Consider the following 21,471-nt stretch of genomic DNA (forward strand, 5'->3'; position numbering starts at 1 on the left):
AGACATATAATCCATGTCTTCTTGGGTCTTTGGGCACATTTCCTTACTAAGTTTGAAATGGCTAGCAAAAGGTGTACTAATTGGTTTTGCATTGTGCATATTAAATCTTTTCAACATGACCTTTTGTATGTACTCATTCTGAGACAATGTTAATTTGCGATTTGTCCTGTCTCTAGTGATTCTCATACCAAGGATTTGTTTTGCAGCTCCCAAATCCTTCATTGCAAATGAATTTGCCAATTTTCTTTTGAGTACATTTATTTCCTGCATGTTAGATCCTGCAACAAGCATGTCATCCACATACAATAACAATATAATATAGCTGCCATTTTGCTTTTTCAAATAAACACAATGATCAGAGTGACATCTAGTATAACCTTGTTCAGACATAAACTTGTCAAATTTTAGATACCACTTCCTTGGAGCCTGTTTTAAGCCATACAAGCTCTTCTTCAACCTGCACACTAGTTTCTCCTTCCCTTTCACCTCATATCCTTGTGGCTGCTGCATATATATCTCTTCCTCCAAATCCCCATGGAGAAAGGTTGTCTTTACATCTAACTGCTCAAGATGCAAATCTTCAGCTGGCACAAGACTTAAAATAGTTCTAATTGAAGTAATTTTAACAACATGAGAAAATATTTCATCAAAATCAATACCTTTCTTCTGTGCAAACCCCTTCACCACAAGTTTAGCTTTGTACCTCTATTTTCCTCCATCTTCTTCCTTCAGCCTGTAAACCCATTTATTCTTCAATGTAGTTTTTCCTGTAGGAAACCTGACTAAATCCCAAGTCTGGTTATGCATTAAGGAGTCCATCTCTTCTTCCATGGCTACCTCCCACTTCTTCCTGCTTTCAACCTGCATTGCTTCTTCATAACATTCGGGTTCACCAGAATCAGTCAACAATAAATAATATAATGAAGGAGAGTATCGTTCAGGGGGTCTACTTATCCTGGTAGATCTTCTAACACCACTTTCAGGTGTTTGGGGTGCCTGTTGCTGTTGTGGTGGCTGCTGTTGTTGATTATTATTATTTTCAGGCACCTTTACCTTTTCAGTGATTTCATCAAGAACTGCATATTCCTTGTTTTCTTTTTCCTATTTCTTTTCCTGCAACTGATTCTTATACAAGACCTTTTCATTGAATATTACATCTCTGCTCCTAATGATTTTGTGATTTTCGTAATCATATAAGCGATAACCAAAATCATTAACACCATATCCAATAAAGGTACATTTCTTTGACTTTGCCTCAAGCTTTGTTCTATTTTCTTTATCAATATGGACAAAGGCCTCACAACCAAAAGGCTTTAAAAAAGAGTAGTTTACCTTTTTACCTATCCATGCTTCCTCCAGAACACCACCATCCAAGGAACTTGAAGGCCCTCTGTTTATTAGATAAACAGCAGTATCTACGGCATCTGCCCAAAACTGTAAAGGCAATCCTGCATGCAATCTCATGCACCTTGCACGCTCCATGATTGTTCTGTTCATCCTTTCTGACACACCATTTTCTTGTGGTGTTCTTGGAACTGTCTTCTCTCTGTGAATTCCATGTTCTAAATAGTACCTATCAAACTCTTTGCTGCAATATTCACCTCCATTGTCTGATCTGAGACACTTCAATTTCTTTCCTGTCTCAATCTCAACCAAAGCTTTCCATTTCTTGAAAGTATCAAATACATCAGATTTATTCTTGATACAATAAATCCAAGTTTTTCTAGTTGCATCATCAATAAAAGTAACATAATAACGAAAGCCACCGAGAGATGATACCTGAGCAGGTCCCCATACATCTGTATGCACAAGCTCTAATTTTTTATTCTTCTTTTCAGTTTCCCAACTCTGAGAAATTTGACTCTCTTCTGTTTTCCATAAATGCAATTCTCACAGAAGTCCAAATCAACATTCTTCAAACCCGGCAACAAATTCCTTGAGTGAAGAATCTTCATCCCCTTTTCACTCATGTGTCCGAGCCTATGATGCCATAATGTTGCATCTGCTCCTTTGGAAGTTAAAGCATTAACAGAGTTAGAAATACCATTGCATAAATACAATGTACCAACCTTTTCGCCTTTTGCTATTACCAGGGCTCCTTTGGTGACCTTCCAAGCTTTATCTGTGAAAGTTGTCACACAACCTTCACCGCCTAACTGCCCTGTTGAAATCAGATTTTTCTTTAGATCTGGAACATGCCTTACCTCCTTTAATAGCCATTGGTTTCCATTCTGCTGTTTTACAAGAACCTTACCCATTCCAACGATTTTACAGGGTTTATCATCACCCAGACAAACTTGTCCAAAATCTCCTTGAACATAGTCATGAAAGTATTTCTTATCAGGTGTGGCATGGAATGAAGCCCCTGAATCTACCACCCAAGAATCAGTAATATTTTCGAAAGAAAGAATCAAAGCATCTTGTAACACCTCACCTGTCACATTTGCTTCATGATTGTTTTCTTGCTGTGCATCTCCTTCTTTTCCCTTCCGAGATCTACAGTCTTTCTTTAGGTGTCCTTTCTTTCCACATTTCCAGCACACTATCCCCGATCTGGACTTGGATCTGCCTTTCCTTGATTTACTGCGATATCTTGAGCTCTTTCCTCTTTCCATTTTTCTTCCTCTAGACTCTGCACTCAAAGCATTTCCCGATGTCTCACCGGAGCTTTTCCGTCGCATTTCCTTGCTAAGGATAACACCGACAACATCATCAAACTTTAAAGTACTAGATCCAGAAACGGAGTTACTAATGGCCATTACCAAACCATTCCAACTTTCTGATAATGAGCACAAGAATAACAGAGCTCTAACTTCATCATCAAAGTTTACCCCTACAGAACTTAACTGACTTGTAACTGTATTAAAATCATTTAAATGGTTTGCAACAGATCCACCTTCTGACATATTCATTTTAAATAACCGTTTCATAAGAAATACCTTGTTTGAGGCCGAGGGTTTTTCATATAGTTTCGACAATGTCTGCATCAAACCCTCTGTCGTGGTTTCCTTCGAAATGTTGAAGGCGACTGATGCAGCAAGGCACAACCGTATTGTTCCGAGTGCCTTTCTATCGAGAAGGTTCCATTCTTCGTCTTTCATACCCGTCGGCATCTTTGTTTTTCCACCCAATGGTAGGTATAGATCTTTTTGATATAGATAATCTTCCATCTGCATCTTCCACAGCGAGAAGTTTTGGCCGTTAAATTTCTCGACCTTAAACTTACCATCTTCCTCCATTGCTCCCACTCGAACCAGGAACCCTTCTTTCCTGCGAGTTTATCAGCCAAATAGACCTTCGGCTCCGATACCAGTTGTTAGATAATTATGTATTACGGAGCAATGGAACACATAAAATATTGCAGAAATATAAACACAGAAAACGCACAAAACAAGAGAGACACAGATATACGTGGTTCACCTAGTTTGGGCTACGTCCACCCCGAACAGCCAGTCCTTCCTTTCTATTATCCATCAAAATGAAGAGACACAACCTACAACAAATCCGCTGTAATATCCTCTGTTTTCTCTCACAGTCTCACCTCTCTATTTCTCGCTCACAGAATACACATCTATTTCACAGCCTCAAATACAATACCCTCATACAAAGAGAGGGGTTGCCTTCTAGGGCAAAAAACCCTAAACTAAACATAAGTTCTACCGTCAGATCATCCGCCTAATGAACGGCCTAGATTGACTAGAAATTACTATACTTTTACAAGGCAATTTTACATTTTTTTTTAGCTTCGGGGGCACTGCCCCTGAGCCCCCGCCGGGGGACCGCTGGCCCCCGGACCCCCTAGCCGGGGGGGATCGGCCCCCCCCGGACCCCCGCGGGGGGGGCAAGTCCCCCCCGCAGTCCCCCACGTGGAGGGGTGTACAAGACTTCCTGGGGTATACATTTGACTGAAACAAAGACCTTTGAACAATCATGCTCCACACACAACACCATGCTCTTCTTAGCTTAGGAGTAGGAGTAGTGTTTTCTTTCTTGTTTTATTTTCTTTGTTTTACTTTTGTCTTGCTTCTTTCCTTTGTTTTTTTCTTTTGCACCCGTAGGTTAGTCTCTGCATGAAATTTTGTTTGAATTCTTAGACAAGCAAGGTGAAATCCAAGAGGAACTTGCACAATATCAACACTTGGTTATTAGTCTATTCCCTCTCTTTATGAGAATCTAGCATTTATTCTAGTCGATAATACCCTGATGGGAAATACGTTCCTTTAAGAGAGAATCATGGTGAAATCGTGACGCTTGCACTCTTAACTAGTACGACCTACTCTAATTAGTGTTCTATTTTTGGTTAACCCTTGTCAACCCAGTCAAGTAAAGTAAGGAGAGGGGGAAAACCTTAACAAGTATTTCAGAGGTATATATAAACATCCTTCTCTGAAGGGACAACCTCTTCTACTCTCAATAAGTCGGGATCCCTCTTTCGCCTCATGAAATAAATAAGTGCCTATGCATAATTCTTTGAAAAATGAAATAATAATAATAATAATAAAATAAAGGTGAAAGAAGATAAAGACTTCCTGCGTAGAGAGGTGAACCAAGTAACATCGTTGGGGTACTATCCAATATCACTGGTAGTGGAGCAATACTTGTTTTCCTGAAGTGACTCTATCGGGGTACTGTCTAGGCTTACTCGCAGCAGAGTAACACCAGAGATGAAACTAAAGCCCTCACAATCTATATTAATTGTGCATTTATCTACCACTCATCCCCAATTGAAACAACTCAGTTGACTTGGCTTGGTATGTGTGCTGCCGATAAAGAGAATGGTAGGGACTACATCTCTAACTCAAGCTAGTGAAGAAGCCATGACAATCGAAGAATCGAACAATACTTTCAAAAGAGTTAGACTCGCTTTACATGAGACAAGGTCCATATAGAGAGTTGGAGTTCTACTAGTGTGTAGCCAATGTTGTAGCACTACAACCACCCTAAAAAATATTGCCTACACTTTGTTTTGGAGCCTCCCTCCTAAATCTTAGCATCTCATCTTGCACTGACCCAAGTACTTATGCTTTGATTGAGCCTCATCCTTTGTATCATGGCTTGTGTTTTCTTACTTGGTTTACTGTCTAACCCACAAGTCGATCTCTTCACTTGGTTTTCACCCAGTTCTAGGCTTGCCTTAGTGAATTACGCAATCCTGGAGGGAAACTAACATTGCTCTCGGGAATTTCAGAGTCCAAGATGACAGTGAGCCTTCAGCTCTAAAATTGCGCAAATCTAGTTGACAGCCAACCTTCAGCTGGGAAACTGGGCAGAGCATGAGAGGCAACCTAGAGCCACTCAACCCATAAACTACGCAGAATCTTCTTGCTAGAAAAGTCCTTCCTATTATTGCACAATCTCTCTGGGAAATGCATGGAAACTTTTCTAGAAAAAGAAAAAAACAAAAAGTGAAAGAGCATCCCTAGAAAATATGGATCTATTTTTAGCAGCCTAAAGAAGGCACTTGAGTTGTTTTGAAAACTACTGCCAAGTGTCACTTTTTCCTTGATTTTTTGCCTTCACGTCATAAACCCCAAATTGACCAAATCTATTTAATCGATGTTGCCAGAGTTCATTTGCACATTTGATCTTGGATCTCTGGCATTCCCGAGGAGATGAAGGAATATTTGGTGTGATCGTCGTCGATTTTCCGTGTAAGTCTTGCTATTTTTTCTATTTCTTTTGTTTCTTTAGCTTGTGAGAGTGTTGTTTCACTCGTTTTGTTGAACGAATGTTGGTGTTTTAACTTGTTTTATCTTGTAGAAGTGTTGTTTTAATTTTTGTATTGCCTTTCCCAAGTGTCGCATGAATTACCTAGTTTTTCACTAACGGTTGTCGTTGTGGCGATTCTCTCCACATGCTTTGTTTTCCTTCAGTTTGATTGATTCCTGCACTTGTTTCACTTGCATGCATCATCACTCAGTCATATCTTCACTCAGCATCACACCGTCCTTCAGATCTACTCGATTTTATACTCCCCTTGGGCAAATCTTGGCTTCCCTTGCCTGGATCTCATTTTCACTAGCATGTATTGTAAATTCTGGGAGCTCAAGGCCTTGGCTTTGGCTTCTGGAATTGCGTAGAGGCTGCCTAGGCCTTGGATTATCGAATTGCATAAAGGATAGCTAGGCCTGGCTCCAACTACGTAATGTGTAGTTCCAGGAGCCATCCCCAAGCCTTGGCCACTGAGATTGCGCAATGCACAGTCTCTCTTGGCCTGTGCCTAGACTGAACTGCGCATTGCGAAGTTCCAGTCAGCAAGACCTCCCCACTAACTACTGAGAGTGTGCAATGTGCAGTTCCAATAGATAGTCAATCACCTCTATGAACCAGGATTACACAATGGCTCCTAGCATTAGCCCATTATTTTCTTGGTTTGGTCTTGAAGTCACTTTTGGTTTTAAGCTAACATTTTCATGCCTTGAGTGTCCTCTCTGTCTCTAGGTATAGAGGTTGTTGAGCATCTCTCAAGCAATTATAGTTAACATGGTCTCCAAGAGAGCTGCATCAAAGGATACCGGGGAAGCAATTGAGCAGGTGTTAGTTAACTTGCCAATTTATGCAGACACTCAGTTGTTCATTGAGAAGGGCATGAAGTTGACTTGGCAACAAATCAAGGATTGTAGAGGAATTCGAGGAAGACTTAGAGGATTGGAACTTTTATATCAGTATTCACCAGTCAGACTTATAGAAGGTTGCATGCAGGTACCCCGCCTTCCCATGTGCGAACATCATTCATTGGATTGTCTCACACACAGATCTAGTGACTATGACATTGAGAAGTGCCAGCAGGATAAAGCTTGCCACCTTCAGGGCGGAGAACTATCAACAGATGTATAATTTACGTCCAATGGTGAACCACAAGGATACTCTCTTCTATACCACCCATAGCTTTGTGAACACTAGAGATATTGTCAAGTGCTATGTGAAAGAGATGTTAAAGTTCAGGCAGACACCCAATCATGTTTACAAGATGAAGTCTGTCAGGAAGGCCTACCAGTTCTTGATAATCTTTGCATGCCGATTATACGGTCAAGAGAGCACAAAGACCTTTCCTGAAGGTTGGGTAGTTGTGTTGGACTAGTTGGTGAGTGATGGAAGGTCGTTCAACTGGTCGGACTTGTTGGATCTTCAGTTGAAAGTCCATGTGACTAACGCCTAGAATCCACCCAAGGATGAGTAAGCAAGATTCTACATGTCCGCATACCTACTAGATGAAATATGTTCCCAACAACATTTTCTTGGCATGAGATGGACATGGATACTAAAAGTGACTTCCATCAAAATTTATTGCAAGTTGCTTTCCGACTGTAGCTACCGAGGAGTTATGGTGAGTCTAACTGACCATTTCATCATCTCGTTGTACAAACTAATCTTTGAGCATGATCCACCTTGCATGTCCCAAGAAGCAATGGAGGCGATACTCAACATTGCAAATTGGTATGCCTCACAGGGTGGCACCTTCATCAAAGTGTTTAATGGAGATAAGCCTCCGCATGTTCTACCAAGGTATGCCATGGAGAAGTTGGTCATGCAAGAGGTCTCATATCACCTCTCCACAGGGTTATCAACATGACTGCACATGAAGAAGAAGGCACCATGGCCTGCTCTTCCTTTGCATACCAGGTTGTACTAGATTAAGAGATTGAAAGATGCAAATGCAGAAGCTAAGGAGATATTGAAGTTCGAGTTCGACACCAAGGACTTTAATCTGTATGATCCCCACGACATTTGCAAGAACCACTGTTTGAAGGTATATTATCCATGGATCCACGAGACATTTCACTGGCACGAGGAGGACCCTTGGAGATATTGTTACAATGAATCCAAGCTCCATGAGCTGGTTATTATAGCCACAACTTGGAAGGTTTCTCTGCAGGCAAAAACATAAACAAATGCAATAAGCAGTAAGCTAGCGCAGGACAAGGGTAAGAGGAAGATTGTGGAGAACCCCGAGACAAAGAAAAGCAACGGGATGGGAGCAAATCCTATCTTGGAGAAAGAAACTTTGGCAGTGGAGGCAAAGAGGGATTAACGACTAAATAGAGCATAGCGATGGAAGAGATAAAAAGAAAAGGTTGCAGGAAGTAGAACTAAAGTTGCAGGAAACATAGAAGAAGTTGAAGGAAGATCAAGAGATGAGAAGGAGAGAAAGGGAAGAGAAGCAGAAAGAGGAGGAACAAGAAAGGCAAGGCATGATGACATTACAGGTTGAGGATCCAAAACAACCAACAACTGAAGAAGAGGGTGAACAAATGCAATATCGAGAGATTTCTCAGTAAATTGAGAAACTGATTGAATTAATAGACATGGATTTGGGGTAGGGGCCACAAAATGAAGACACTAACCTCATGCCAAGAGTACCCGAGGTCACCTCTTAGTCTCCACCACCTCCAGTGTGAGAACCAGTCTCGTGCGAGCAAGGAGAGGTTGTTCTCCTTGATGATGATCCAGTGATGGATGTGTACAATCTATCATTTGACCAGTTGCAGAAGAAGATTGTACAAGGGCGGAGGAAGCACTTTATGGATGATCACGTGTCACCTGCATTCATGAAGGAAAGGGTGATAGTGCCAGATGTCAGAAAGCATCCAATTTCCCTTGTCGATGCCACCTTGGCTTATGCAGGAGCCACGGTCTCAAATGTTAAGCTCCTGTTAGCTGAGAATGAACAAATGGCAAAGAACTTGCGGGCGGTGAGGCAAGAGGCATAACAATACAAAGAGAAGAGAACAATTTCTACAATGGCAGAAATGAGGAAAGCGATACTTGCTGAAGTAGCAACACTTGAGAATACCATGCAGAAGCTTTATGACGGATTTTCCACTGTGCGTAAACAAGTTGTTCATGTGCATGGCTTACATCAACGGAGAAAAGAGTTTGTTCGAGCTCTCAGGAACATACATGATGACATCACCCATGTGAAAAAGTGGACAATGCGGTACCAAGGGGCCTCACTTCACTTGACGAAGATGATGAAGCCACAGGCAGAGCTAGACAAAGCAAAGGTCTAAATTTTGATCCAGAACTATGAGCAACTCGCCCCGTTTATCACCAGCATACAAGCCTCATATGCATGTTTGTACAAGAGTTTGGATGTCATGGTGTGTAGATTTTTACTTGTAGATTCAACAGATTATGTGATATGCTAAAACAAAAGACAATAATCTACTCTACTCTGCAGCGGAAACCAAAATTGATCAATAAAAAAAATAAGCAGAAAATGAAGAATTTTAATCACACATAACACAATATTTCTCTGGAGAAAGCAACTGCTAAAAACCCCAACTATCTATATTACATTAACTAGAATATCTGAGAAGAAAATACAATGCTTGTTCAACCCGAACAATTCCTTCACTAGTAAAATCTATCTCTCTCCCTCACAAGCCAACTCAAGCCAACACTTAGCCAATTCTACTTCCTGTCAAACCCCTACTTCCTTGTGAAATTCCTAAGAAAATTAGCCAGTATTTAATTGGGAAACCCACTCTCCATAATTGTGCAATACATCCATATGCCCTCAATTGATTGCATGCACCATCTATACAACTAATAGTACACTATCCTGAACTCTAATCTCAACTGGGTCTTCCTCTGAACTGACATGCATGAGTTATTTATGATTGAATCTTCAGTTAATTGGTGTGGCACTGAGGATGCACTAATGCACTACCCCACTACTAGTTCCTCCAATGGTTAGAACTAGTTTAATTGACTATAACTCAATTAGATTGAGTTATCTAATTACAACTCAAAAGAACTCAACATAGGCCCCTAAAATTTAGGGAACATTCTACATGAATCTAGATAGACTTCCCACTATCACAAGTTGCTATGAGAATAGAATTTCAATTTAATTCATAATTTAATTCAAGGACAAATTAAATTGGAATTTCTTGTTGCTATTTTTAACACTCCCTCTCAAGAAGAAAGGGACTATTTGCTACCCCGATCCTGTCACTGTGAAACTCGAATTTGCATCTTGACAAAGCCTTTGTCAAAATATTTTCATCCTCCTCCTTTATGGGAATGTACTCCAACAACATCATTCTCCTTTGCACATGATCTCAAAGATGATGGTACTGGATATCAATATGCTTGGGTCGATAATGAAAAACTGGATTTTAGAGAGTTTGATACAACTCAGATTGTCACAGTAAATCACAGTTAGATCCGTTTGCTGACTAAATAAACCAACCATAATCTTCCTCATCAGATAGCCTCACGAGCTGTTTGACTCGCAACCATGTACTCTACTTCTATTGAACTGAGTGCAACTGATCTCTGTTTCATGCTATACCAAGAAACAACTGTTGATCCAATACTAAAGATCCCTCCTGATGTTCTCTTCCATTCGGCTGGACTCCCTGCCTAATTTGAATTGGTTAAGCCTTGAAGCTTCACTCCCTTTGTCCGTTTGTACCATAAACTGTACTGAGTAGTGGCTCTGAGGTATCTCAACACACGTTTGGTTGCCTTCCAATACAATTTGGTTGACTTGACCATTGCTTGAATAAGGTGGTTAACTGCTTTACACATGTCCAGTCGTGTGTTCACCAAATACATGAGTGAACCCACAAGATGCCTATAAATAGTAGCTTCCATTACTTCGTCGGAAGTAGCATCCTCTTTTCACCAGTTACCTTCTAGAGGAGTCTCCTTGGGTTTGCTGCTCTCCATGTGGAACCTTTTGAGTATCTCGTTGGCATACTTTCCTTGAGAGACAAATATTTCCTCATCAACTTGCCATACTTCCATACCCAAAAAGTAGTGCATGAGCCCCAAGTCCTTCATTTCGAACTCTCTTGCAAGATCCTCTTTGCAAGACTTGATCAACTTATCATCACCTGTCAGAATCAAATCGTTGACATATAAAACAATAATCAACAATTTACCTTCAACCACAATATGGTAAAGGTTTGCATCTGCTTCACTTTTGGTGAAGCCCAACCCGGTGAAATAACTATCGATCCTGGTGTACCAAGCACGGGGTGCTTGTTTCAACCCATACAACGCTCACTTGATTCGACACACATGCGACTCTCTGTTGAAGGTCTCAAAACCTTTAGGCTGCTCAATATACAACTCTTCCTCAATCATTCTATTGAGGAATGTTGTCTTTACATCCATCTAATGTATCTTCCAACCCATCTACGCTAACAGTGCCAAAATGGATATGATTGATGAGTACCTTGCAATAGGAGAAAAAGTCTCATCGTAATCAATCCCCTCCACCTGAGAAAAACCTTTGGCCACAAACCTAACCTTGTGTTTCTCCACACTACCATCCGTTGCTTGCTTTACCTTGTAAAGCCATCTGGAACTCACCACTGACTTGTCTGTCGGTCTTGGGACCACATCCCAAACACTGTTCCTGACAATGGAGTCATACTCCTCAACCATGGCATCAACCCAAACTAGTTGCTGCATTGCTTCCTCAAAAGAGGATGGCTCAATATCTACACATCTACTCATCAGAGCCATGTAGCCAGTGTACCTCTCCAGTGACCTCCTCTGCCTGCGCTGTGATGTGGGTGATCCCACATTCTCTTTAGCATCATGCAATAAACTATCAGCCTCTCTGATGCACTTTCTCCCATCTCTGGAAGACTCTACAAGAGTGGGTGTCTCCATTTCCTGCTCCTCTGCATGTGGGTACCCCACATCATCCCGATGATCCACCTTAGGAGCTAAGAGCTCCTCAATCGCATGCTGTTGTAGATCCCTCTCAAAGGAACATCTCATGGCCTTCTCTTCATCGAATTTTACATCCTTGTGAACCATTGTCACACAGTTGGTCAACAAGTACACCTGATAGTTGTGAGGTTTATCAATCTACCCCACAAATATCCCCAACTCTCCTGTTAGCTCAAGCTTCTTCCATGCATCTTTGGTTACATGGAAGTAGATTGATGAACCAAAAATCCTGAAGTGTCCCACATCTGGTTTCTTCCTTGAAAAAGCCTCTTCTGGTGTACTCATCCCAAGAATTCAATGAGGGCTTCTGTTCTGCAAGTAAATAATTATTTTTCATGCCTCAACCCACAAGTGTAGTGGTATGCCCTGATCATGCAACATTGCCCGTTCCGCTCCCACAATACTCATGTTCTTCCTCTCAGCCACCCCATTTTGATGTGGGTTATGAGGTGCTATCAACTCTCATCGAATGCCTTTCTGATGCACATAAGTTTTTGAACTCATTCGACACATACTCTCCACTATTATCATTGATGAGATTTCCTACCAGTATCTTTCTCGACCAGTGCTTTAAATTCAAAAAACTTTGCAAAATTTTGATCTTTCTTATGCATGAAGAAGATCCAACACTTACGAGAAAAATAATCAACGAATATACCATAATACCTATGCTTGGCCGTCGATGCTGTCGAGAACGGTCCACACACATCCGAGTGAACTTGATCTAGGATCACCTGTGCTTGACTGTCTTTGTGATGAAAGGAAGCCTTGGTGTACTTTCCCAATGTACACCCTTTGCATGTGTCTACTTGCTCAAGTGTACCCTGGGAAGACCGGTAGAAATTTGTTGCATGATCTTCAAAGCACCATGGTGCAAGTGACCCAACCTCCTATGCCACAACTCATTGATGTCTCAGCTCTTCTCCTTCTCTGGTTTCATGCTCAAGACATCACAATCTTCTACCCCCAACTTGTAGAGATTCTTCACTCGAACCCCTATCCTCTTCACCTATCATGTGGCTATGTGAGGAAGGAACACCTTTCCTGTACTAAATATCACATCATAGCCTCTATCCTCCAACATGGAAACAAATACCAAGTTCTTATTCAAACCAAAAACATACATCACATCTCACAAAGTGAAGGGAGAAATCAACTCCCTCTAAAAGGTAAGTGTACCGATCCAGGTAGCGCTATACCTCCCATCATCACCCATCTAGATATGCATCTGGAGATCCTTCTCCCTCAAGTTACTGAAGAGCTTTTTGTTACCAATCATGCGAAAAGAAGCTCCACTATCCAGGTACCATACACTAGCCATCATCGATGACACCATAAAAATAATGAGGGTAAAGTCCAGTTTGAATTGTGAGGCAAGAGCCTCACCTGTCGTTCCTGCTGAGGGCTTCTTACCAACCTTCTTGAGCAGACACTTTGTGGAAAAATTTCCAAGCTCGTGACAATGAAAGCACTTGACTTTCGACATGTCCTTCTTCTTGCTGCCTTGACAAGAATCTGATTTGGAATGGGATGACTTCCCCTTCCCTTTCTTTGCCTTCCCCACTAAGGCACAATTCTCGTCATCATCAGTCTTTGATGATGATTAATCTTTGGTGTTCTACCGAATCTCTTCCTGTACCAAATTGGACCACAACCATTCCCAATCTGGTAGCTTCTCCCTCCCATTAACTGAGTCCTAGTAACCATGCCAACTCTTGGGAAGTATTAGAAGATCTAAGCTCACCGTATCGTCTTCGACAACAATAATATCAATACTTCCAAGCTCATCTCGACAATGGGTGAACTTGGTCAAGTACCTCGAAATTGAGTCACCCTTCTCCATCTTGATCTCTCTAACTTTGTCATTTAGTGCTAACTTCCTATGGTCACTATTATTTTGAAACAGGGTTGTCAATGCCTTCCACATTGCATATGGAGTGTCCTTATCATGGAGACTTGAGACAATGTGATCTCGAACTCCTTCCAGGATAATCCTTCTCGCTTTTTCCACACACTTTCTCCATTCAGCCAGATCTTTAGCATCAGATGTTGGAGGCTTAGGAATGTCATGATATATGAATTCCTTAAGGCCATTATCTTCCAGCAATGCCTCCATCCTATCCTTCCAAGCTCTGTAATTCGAGTTTCCCTCCAAGGCATACTCAAGTCTCAAATTGTAGAAAACCATATTGTTGATTCTGAAATATGAATTGCAAATTCGATTTCACTTGCACAACAAACTCGAATTCTCCTCTTCTATACTGTCTTAAGCTCTGGCACCATGTGGAATTTTACTTGTAGATTCAAAAACTTATGTGATATGCTAAAACACAAGACAAGAATATACTCTACTCTTCAAATGGAAACCAAAATTGATCGATACAAATAATAAGCAGAAAATGAAGGATTTCAATCGTACATAAGACAATATTTCTCTGGGGAAAGCAACTGCTAAAATCCCCGACTATCTATCTTGCATTAACCAGAAGTTTTGAGAAGAAAATACAATGCTTGTTCAACCTGAACAATTCTGGCACTAGTACAATATATCTCTTTGCTTCACAAGCCAGAGTAAGACAACACTTAGCCAATTCTGCTGCCTGTCAAGCCCCTACTTCCTTGCACAATTCCTAAGAGAATTAGCCTGTAATTAATCGAGAAATCCACTCTCCATAATTGCGCAATCCATCCATAGGCCCTCAACTGATTGCATGCACCATATGTACAACTCGGAAAATTAGACAACTGATAGTACACTGCCCCTGAACTCTAATCTCAACTGGGTCTTCCTTTGAATGGACATGCATGAATTATTTATGAGTGAATCTTTAGTTAACTGGTGTGACTTTGAGGATGCACTAGTGCACTACCCCACTACTAGATCTCCTACTAGTTCCTCCAACAGCTAGAACTAGTTTAACTGTCTATAACTCAGTTAGACTGAGTTATCTAATTCCAACTGAAAATAACTCAACCTGGGCCCCTAAAATTTAGGGATCACTCAACATGACTCTAGATAGACTTACAACTCGAATTTGATAAGTCAATTAAGTCAATTTAACTTAATTAACTATTACAAGTTGTTATGAGAATAGAATTTCAATTTAATTCAAGGACAAATTAAATTGGAATTTCTTGTTGCTATTTTTAACATGGTGAGAACGCATAGGATCCTGTCAATTGGTTCCCTCACCGAAGTTGAAAACTAGAACTAAGTCTGGCTAGAGATCGACAGGTACATGGAGCAGCTAAGGCGAGAGGCCACCGGGGATGACTTGGAGCTAAGTGCACAAAACATGTACAAGTACATTGGTGGTCCTGTTATAGTCAACACCATGCTGCACATGCTTCAGGATGAGTTGGACACAGGTTCTAAGACCATATACCTAGAAGCTATGGAGATAATAGTCCGCTATCAGAAAGACACCATCAAGCAGTTTGGGGACATCATCGCACAATAATAAGCTTGGCATCAGTTTGTGACTGAGAAGCATAAAGTGGAGGTTGCCAAGTTGATCTTTCCCCAAACTCCAGAGTCATAGTGCTTTATCTTGTTACGCTGTCTCTAGCCTATTTTGTCTCATATGGGTACATGTGGAAAATGTAATATTATTTGTAAATATGTTGTAAGTGAAATTCCAAGTGTTATTAGCGAAATGTGAAAGGTCATGAGTTATTTGTAAAGAAGTTGAAGAGTCATGAGGGCAGTCAAAGAGTCACAAAAGGGAATGTCAAGGGTCACCCCACACTTTGTTATAAATAGAACCTCATAACTCATAGAACAAACTCTTGGGAGCCAAGTTTTTGGCTAAGCTTAGGCTTAGAAAAGGCTTGGGAGTATTGTGACGAGCCTTGGCTTCTCCATAATGTAGAGTGAGTATACTTCTTTGGAGGAGCAGGCGTTCTTGACTGTAATGTTCCACTATTGGGACTAGTGGCTGCCAATGGTGTATGTATGGATGAAACTTTCTCTTATAATAATAATAATAGAGCCAACATGCTTTCATGCATATGTTGTTATTGTAGTTGGACTATTTTGGTTGCTTTAGAAATGTATGTTGTTTAACTTACACATTTGTTTATGAACTACTTTGTATGCAATTGTATGAATATTTTTGAATGCGCGTTGTTGGATTAACCCGCCACTTTAATTTGTGAACTATTCCGCATTTTAACTTGTGATGTCATTCTGCTCGTGTGTTCCTTTCATGCTATGTACTATTATAGGCTTATAAGGGGCACAATTCATTTTCCCCTCTGTGTGTTAGAACCCTCATGCATCTCACTTGACTTGCTACAAGGTCACACACTTGCTTCAGTCCAAAGTTATCATGCTTATCTCTATGCGCTACCACGGTCAAGGCATTACACTACCACCCACTGCTGGGACTCCTCCTTCAAACGACCTGAGGTCTAGTTGGAATATCTTACCGGGGAGATCCCCTTGAATGTTGGCGGATCCAACATCGTCAACAAATTGTAATATAACTTTTGATGTCCTTACATTAGAGTATTTCCACACATATCTTTGATCATATCCTTGAATGGAAATAACGACCTGGGTTCATCAGAGTTGAGATTTTGGATCAAGTCCTAGTGGATTGGATTGTGAAGTCACTATTACCTTGAATTGCCAAGGATGTGACTATGTCAGGGGTTGTAATTGAAGAGCATGTGACTCTACATGCTCAATATTTAGATTTTTACTTTTATTCTCAATTTTGCATGTTATATGATATAATCCTACAAGATCCTAGGCTATCAATGGACTCATCTAAACATACCTCACGATCACATGCCAATAGCGTGGTTGGATCCACTTTCCATGCTTCTATTGGTCAATTAACATTTCCAACTTTTAATATGATATGAGATTGTAATATAGCTATTGATGTCTTTACATTAGAGTATTTCCACACATATCTTTGATCATATCCCTGAATGGAAACAACAACCTAGGTTCATCAAAGTTGAGATTTTGGATCAAGTCCTAGTGGATTGGCTAGTGAAGTCACTATTACCTCCAATTGCCAAGGATATGGCTATGTCAAGGATTGTAGTTGAAGATTAGGTGGCTCCGCATGCTCAATATTTAGATTTGTTCTATTTTCAATCTGACATGTTATATGATATAATCCTACATGATCCTAGGCTATCAATGGACTCATCCAAACCTACCTCACGACCACATGCCAATAGCATGGTTAGCTCCACTTTCCATGCTTCTATTGGTTAATTAACATGTCAAATGGGCCAAATGACCATATTCTCTAAGGCACCTTCAACTGTGTTTGTATCAAAAAATGCCACAATCCCTACTTAGACCTTTAACATTCCTTTTGTGTATTCCAAAAATTTGAAGAATGATTAACAACTTGGATGAAAAAAGAAAAGCACAAAGAATAATTCTAATCATAAGCAAGGGGTTGCAACAACAAACCGTCCAACTCCATAAGGGGGCAACATAGGCCAATCCCTCACAAGGGGGGATTGTCATGAATGCCATTATGTACATGTCTGACCAAGGAGTCAATAGTTAGATTAGAGCTTGTAATTAAAAGATTTCTAAGAGTGGTCCCACTAATAGGGATCTATCTTCATCTCAGTGTGGTGTTCCTTTGCAGATAGTTCTTAACTTCTTTGCCCATCCAAGGGTGTTTTATGAAGATTTATGCATAACTTGAATGTTCAAGATACTCACAATTATACTATTGTTGAGGATATAGCTCAAGCACCATGTGTTATGTCTACCCTTGAGGTCTTTCAAAACCATCCGATGTACCATAAAGCATTGTTGACTACAATTGGTGCATTTGATCTCGCAAATATATGTCTACTTACATTTGGCATTGACCAAAGTTACCCTAGGCTCCTCCACCTAACAACTCTCCAGATACAAGTATCTTCGTAGGGGACAATGATCTTTAACTTTGTTGTTAATGAATGAGCCTCCACTTGCAATGTGTTTTCGTCATATTGGAGAGCTTTAGGTTCTCTAGAGATTGTCTAATCGAACACCATGTTGAAAATGTTTTACCACTATATTTTTGATGCCATGCAATCATTGCCCCCTTTCTTGTTGGGTTAGGTGGAAGTACTATTTCAATTGAAGTAGTTGATATCCCTCTGACTATAATCTTTTGTTAGGGTATAGTTGGTTTTATGTGATGACCACTATTGTGTTCTCGGTCTTTGGATCCCTTTGCTTTCTTCATGAAGGAAAAATCATTAGTATTGATCAATTAGCCTATAATATGCCAAATTCCAGAAGTATCATTGGTATGGGCATTCCATTCAATAGTGGTTCCATGAGTGCTTGCAATAGTATGATGCGGGCATGTTTAAATACTCAACGTTGATGGGTACATTCCCCATACCTCTACCATTCATTGCTTCCAACTCTTTCACCCCTCCATATCTATGTCTCCCTCTCTCTCTCTCTTCCCCTTCATTCCCTATCTCTATCCTCTCCTTTTCTCTCTCTTCCCTCGTCTCCTCTCTCCCTCATTTTGTGTTCATCTCTTCCTTCTCAATCCCCCTCACTCACCCTCTATTTCTCAATGTCTTTGTTCTTCTCCCTCTCTTTCCCCCTCCAAATCCATCTCTCTCTCCCTCCCTCCCTTCCTCTCTCCCCCCCTCCTCTCTCTCTTCCTTCCTCTCTCTCTTTCTCTCTCCCACCTCTGCCTCTCTCTCCCCCCTCCATCTCACTCTCTCCATGTCTCTTAAATCCAATCCCATTGTACTGTATTTAAGAAAGTATCTAAATTTAAAAAAAAATACTTGGTTGTAAAATATTAAACCTATATTTTGGATCAATCATGTAAAAAAATACAATAATAAAAAACTTAAAAGAATCATGCACTATCTTTTCTCTATCATTGTTAGTCACTTTGCTTTCTCTCTTTTCTTGGATCCTTAGTTAAGATGCATCTATCCTAGTTCTTTATAATATTATTTATATTATATAAATTTCACATATGTATATATAAAAGTATTCTAATATTTAATTTTATTAAAACCTCGATTTAATCTCTATGGGAATATTTTTAGTAGTCGTGAGGATGGAGGGATCGAGGGTTTAGATATACTCAAAAGTAATTATAACCTTTTTGCTTTTAGATTTAATTAAAAAATATCATAAAATAAAATAAAATTAAAATATTTATAAAATATTTTGATTGTGAAATAAGTTATGGTTTTTGGGCATGTGGTATTGATAAGCCATGGTATTGGCCCATGGTATTGTAACAGAATAATTAAAAGCTTAGATCCATAACATATAATCAAAAGCCTAGATGACCCATGATATTGATAAATCATGGTATTGGCCCATGGTATTATGATTTTCTTTTATCTAAAAAATGCTGCCTAATTTTATTAATAAAAACAAAATTAAAATATAACATATTAAATTTTATTACTTGCTCAAACAGAATGACTAAAGAGAACATGGAAGATTGTGTTGTTTTTTAAAGTTATTATTATTATTACTTATAATATAGCCGGCAAATGTTGACATACAATTTTTCTTACATTACATCTAAAGCCTACACATATACCTTATATGGGTTGTAGAGGGCCTCTTAGGGCAAAAATGTCATAAAATTAAATTAAAATAAAATATTTATAAAATATTTTGATTGTGAAATAAGTTATATCCATGATATTGTAACAAAATAATTAAAAGCTTAAGTCCATAACATATAATCAAAAGCTTAGATTCATAACATGTAATAAAAACCTAGATAATCCATGGTATTGATAAATTATGGTAGTATAACTTTTTTTTATCTAAAAAAATATTCTTAATTTTATTAATAAAAACAAAATTAAAACATAGCCATTAATATTATTTTCATTTAGCTAATAATTTATTTTTATTTAAAAATAAATAAATAAATAACAAATAAAAATAAATAAATAAATAACAAATTTACAAATCAGTTTATAAAATTTGCATCCTAACTCAATAAAATAAGTTAATGTTTATCAAAATGTAAAGAAAATTTATTGTGTATCAAAGTATAAATAAAATTCAGTAAATATGATAAGTTTAGATAAAAGGAAATAGATATATATAATTTTTTGAAAATTTTATCACATGAGCGTGAGTATGTATTTTGTAATATTGTACGAGAGGTAAGTTATACTAAATAAATTAAAATTAAATAACGAAAAGTTCCCTTCTGATACTTAAAATCTTCCCCTATCAAAATCTCAACCACCAGTTTTCATCTCAAGCAAACCCTGAAAACTTTGTCTACCAGGATCTCAACCACGACACGTGATCGACAATTCACATTTTCTCTTATAACTCACAAATGAATTTCGAATGTTCAATCCGGATTCATAATTTATTTGTAAATGGATTCATTGGTAGGCTCTGTTTAGTTTCCATTTGTTACAGACACTGGACTCTGGTGATGATAATTGTGGCGACTCGAACTCTTGCCATATTCGACCTTCGCAAACATAAGGAGGTCTCCACTTCATCAGCAGTTCAAGCAGGCACATACCAGGCAAGTCAGTCTGGAACTCATGACCATCCATTGCTATATTTCGAGGTTACAAAACCCATTAAGCTTCCGAAGGAGAAGCCCTGCTCTGTGCAAGTCTTACAGCGCGATTTTGGGTTCACATATGGTGAGCCTCCAGTGTTAGTAGAGTTTAGCTCACCCCCAAAATGTCAGAAGAATTGGAGGAAAGTGGTGATGGAATGGAAGGCAACGTGTAGGGGGAGGCAGTTTGATCGAATTGCAGGCGTGTGGTTGAGTGGAGTGGAGATCCTTCGAACGTGCACAGCAGAGCCGACTCCCAGAGGAATTGAATGGATTGTTCTCAAGGATATTACTAGGTATTCTTCATTGTTACATAAGCCCCAAACCCTTGAAATTCAACTTAATAACGTAGTTAATACGATTTATACTGGGGTTTATCATGTGAATATAGCATTTCATTTTTATGGGGGTAATGACAAAGAAGGGTTTGATAACCCAGGGTTTGCAGATGTCATTCTGCCTATTTCGTTGCCTAGTTCTCAGATTGGGGGAGCCTGGTTTCAAATAAATTCGTCTGATGTGCATTCGTTGCAAATACCACCTAATGCTTACAAGGCAGTTTTGGAGATTTTTGTTTCTTTCCATTCTAGTGATGAGTTCTGGTACTCCAATCCCCCCAATGAGTATATTGAGTCAAACAATTTGAGTAGCACATCTGGTAATGGGCCTTTTAGAGAGGTAATGGTTTTCATCGATGGGATCCAACATTGACTCTTTAAGTTGTGGTCTTATAAACTATGAGTAGTCTCGTAGACGTTAACATTTTATTCATTTATTTAGATTTTAATGCTTTTGTCTCTAAAATTAGTTAGATCATACGAATTTTAGTCTTGTAGACGTTAACATTTTATTCATTTATTTATTTGGATTTTAATGCTTTTGTCTCTGAAATTAGTTAGATAATACTAAAATAGTACAGAAATTTTAAATTCCAATTACCTAAAATTACCTTTACCAGCGGGATGAGGAAGGTTCATAAATACAAAGGTGCAGAAGGTATTTATGAAGAAGGTACATAAATACAAACCCATCGTAAGTTCAACTTAAAATGTATTTATGAAGAAGGTACATAAATACAAACCCATTTAGTGTTTCTGGGATTTGGAAGTCCGATTAATTTTAATTTGCATTTACTGCGCCATTGATGAATTTCATCTGTTTTTGATTTTCAAATATTGTTGAGTATTCAATATTTGTTTTTATCGATACGAAGGTA

The 21,471-nt window shown here is 39.2% G+C and overlaps 1 protein-coding gene across 1 annotated transcript; it reads left to right on the forward strand.

Annotated features, from left to right (window-relative positions):
- The first annotated feature begins 8,741 nt into the window (after positions 1–8,741).
- Positions 8,742–20,780, forward strand: LOC149224210 (uncharacterized). The gene is made up of 3 exons (XM_089388117.1): positions 8,742–8,938; positions 20,105–20,551; positions 20,695–20,780. Exons 1-3 carry the CDS (start codon positions 8,742–8,744, stop codon positions 20,729–20,731), a joined length of 681 nt encoding a protein of 226 aa, XP_089244243.1. The 3' UTR covers positions 20,732–20,780.
- Positions 20,781–21,471: the final 691 nt, after the last annotated feature.

Source organism: Pinus tabuliformis, chromosome Q, assembly GCF_031772625.1.
Source record: "Pinus tabuliformis cultivar Carrire ecotype Pingquan chromosome Q, CPIR1, whole genome shotgun sequence".
NCBI lineage: Eukaryota > Viridiplantae > Streptophyta > Pinopsida > Pinales > Pinaceae > Pinus > Pinus tabuliformis.

What these genes read in the sequence shown, in the direction of transcription:
- LOC149224210 (XM_089388117.1), top strand. Translation starts at nt 8,742, where the DNA reads ATGGCAGAAATGAGGAAAGCGATACTTGCTGAAGTAGCAACACTTGAG. An exon ending in GTGAAAAAGTGGACAATGCG is followed by an intron (nt 8,939 to 20,104) that starts GTACCAAGGGGC and finishes CATTTGTTACAG; the next exon opens with ACACTGGACTCTGGTGATGA. An exon ending in GTTCTCAAGGATATTACTAG is followed by an intron (nt 20,552 to 20,694) that starts GTATTCTTCATT and finishes TTGATAACCCAG; the next exon opens with GGTTTGCAGATGTCATTCTG.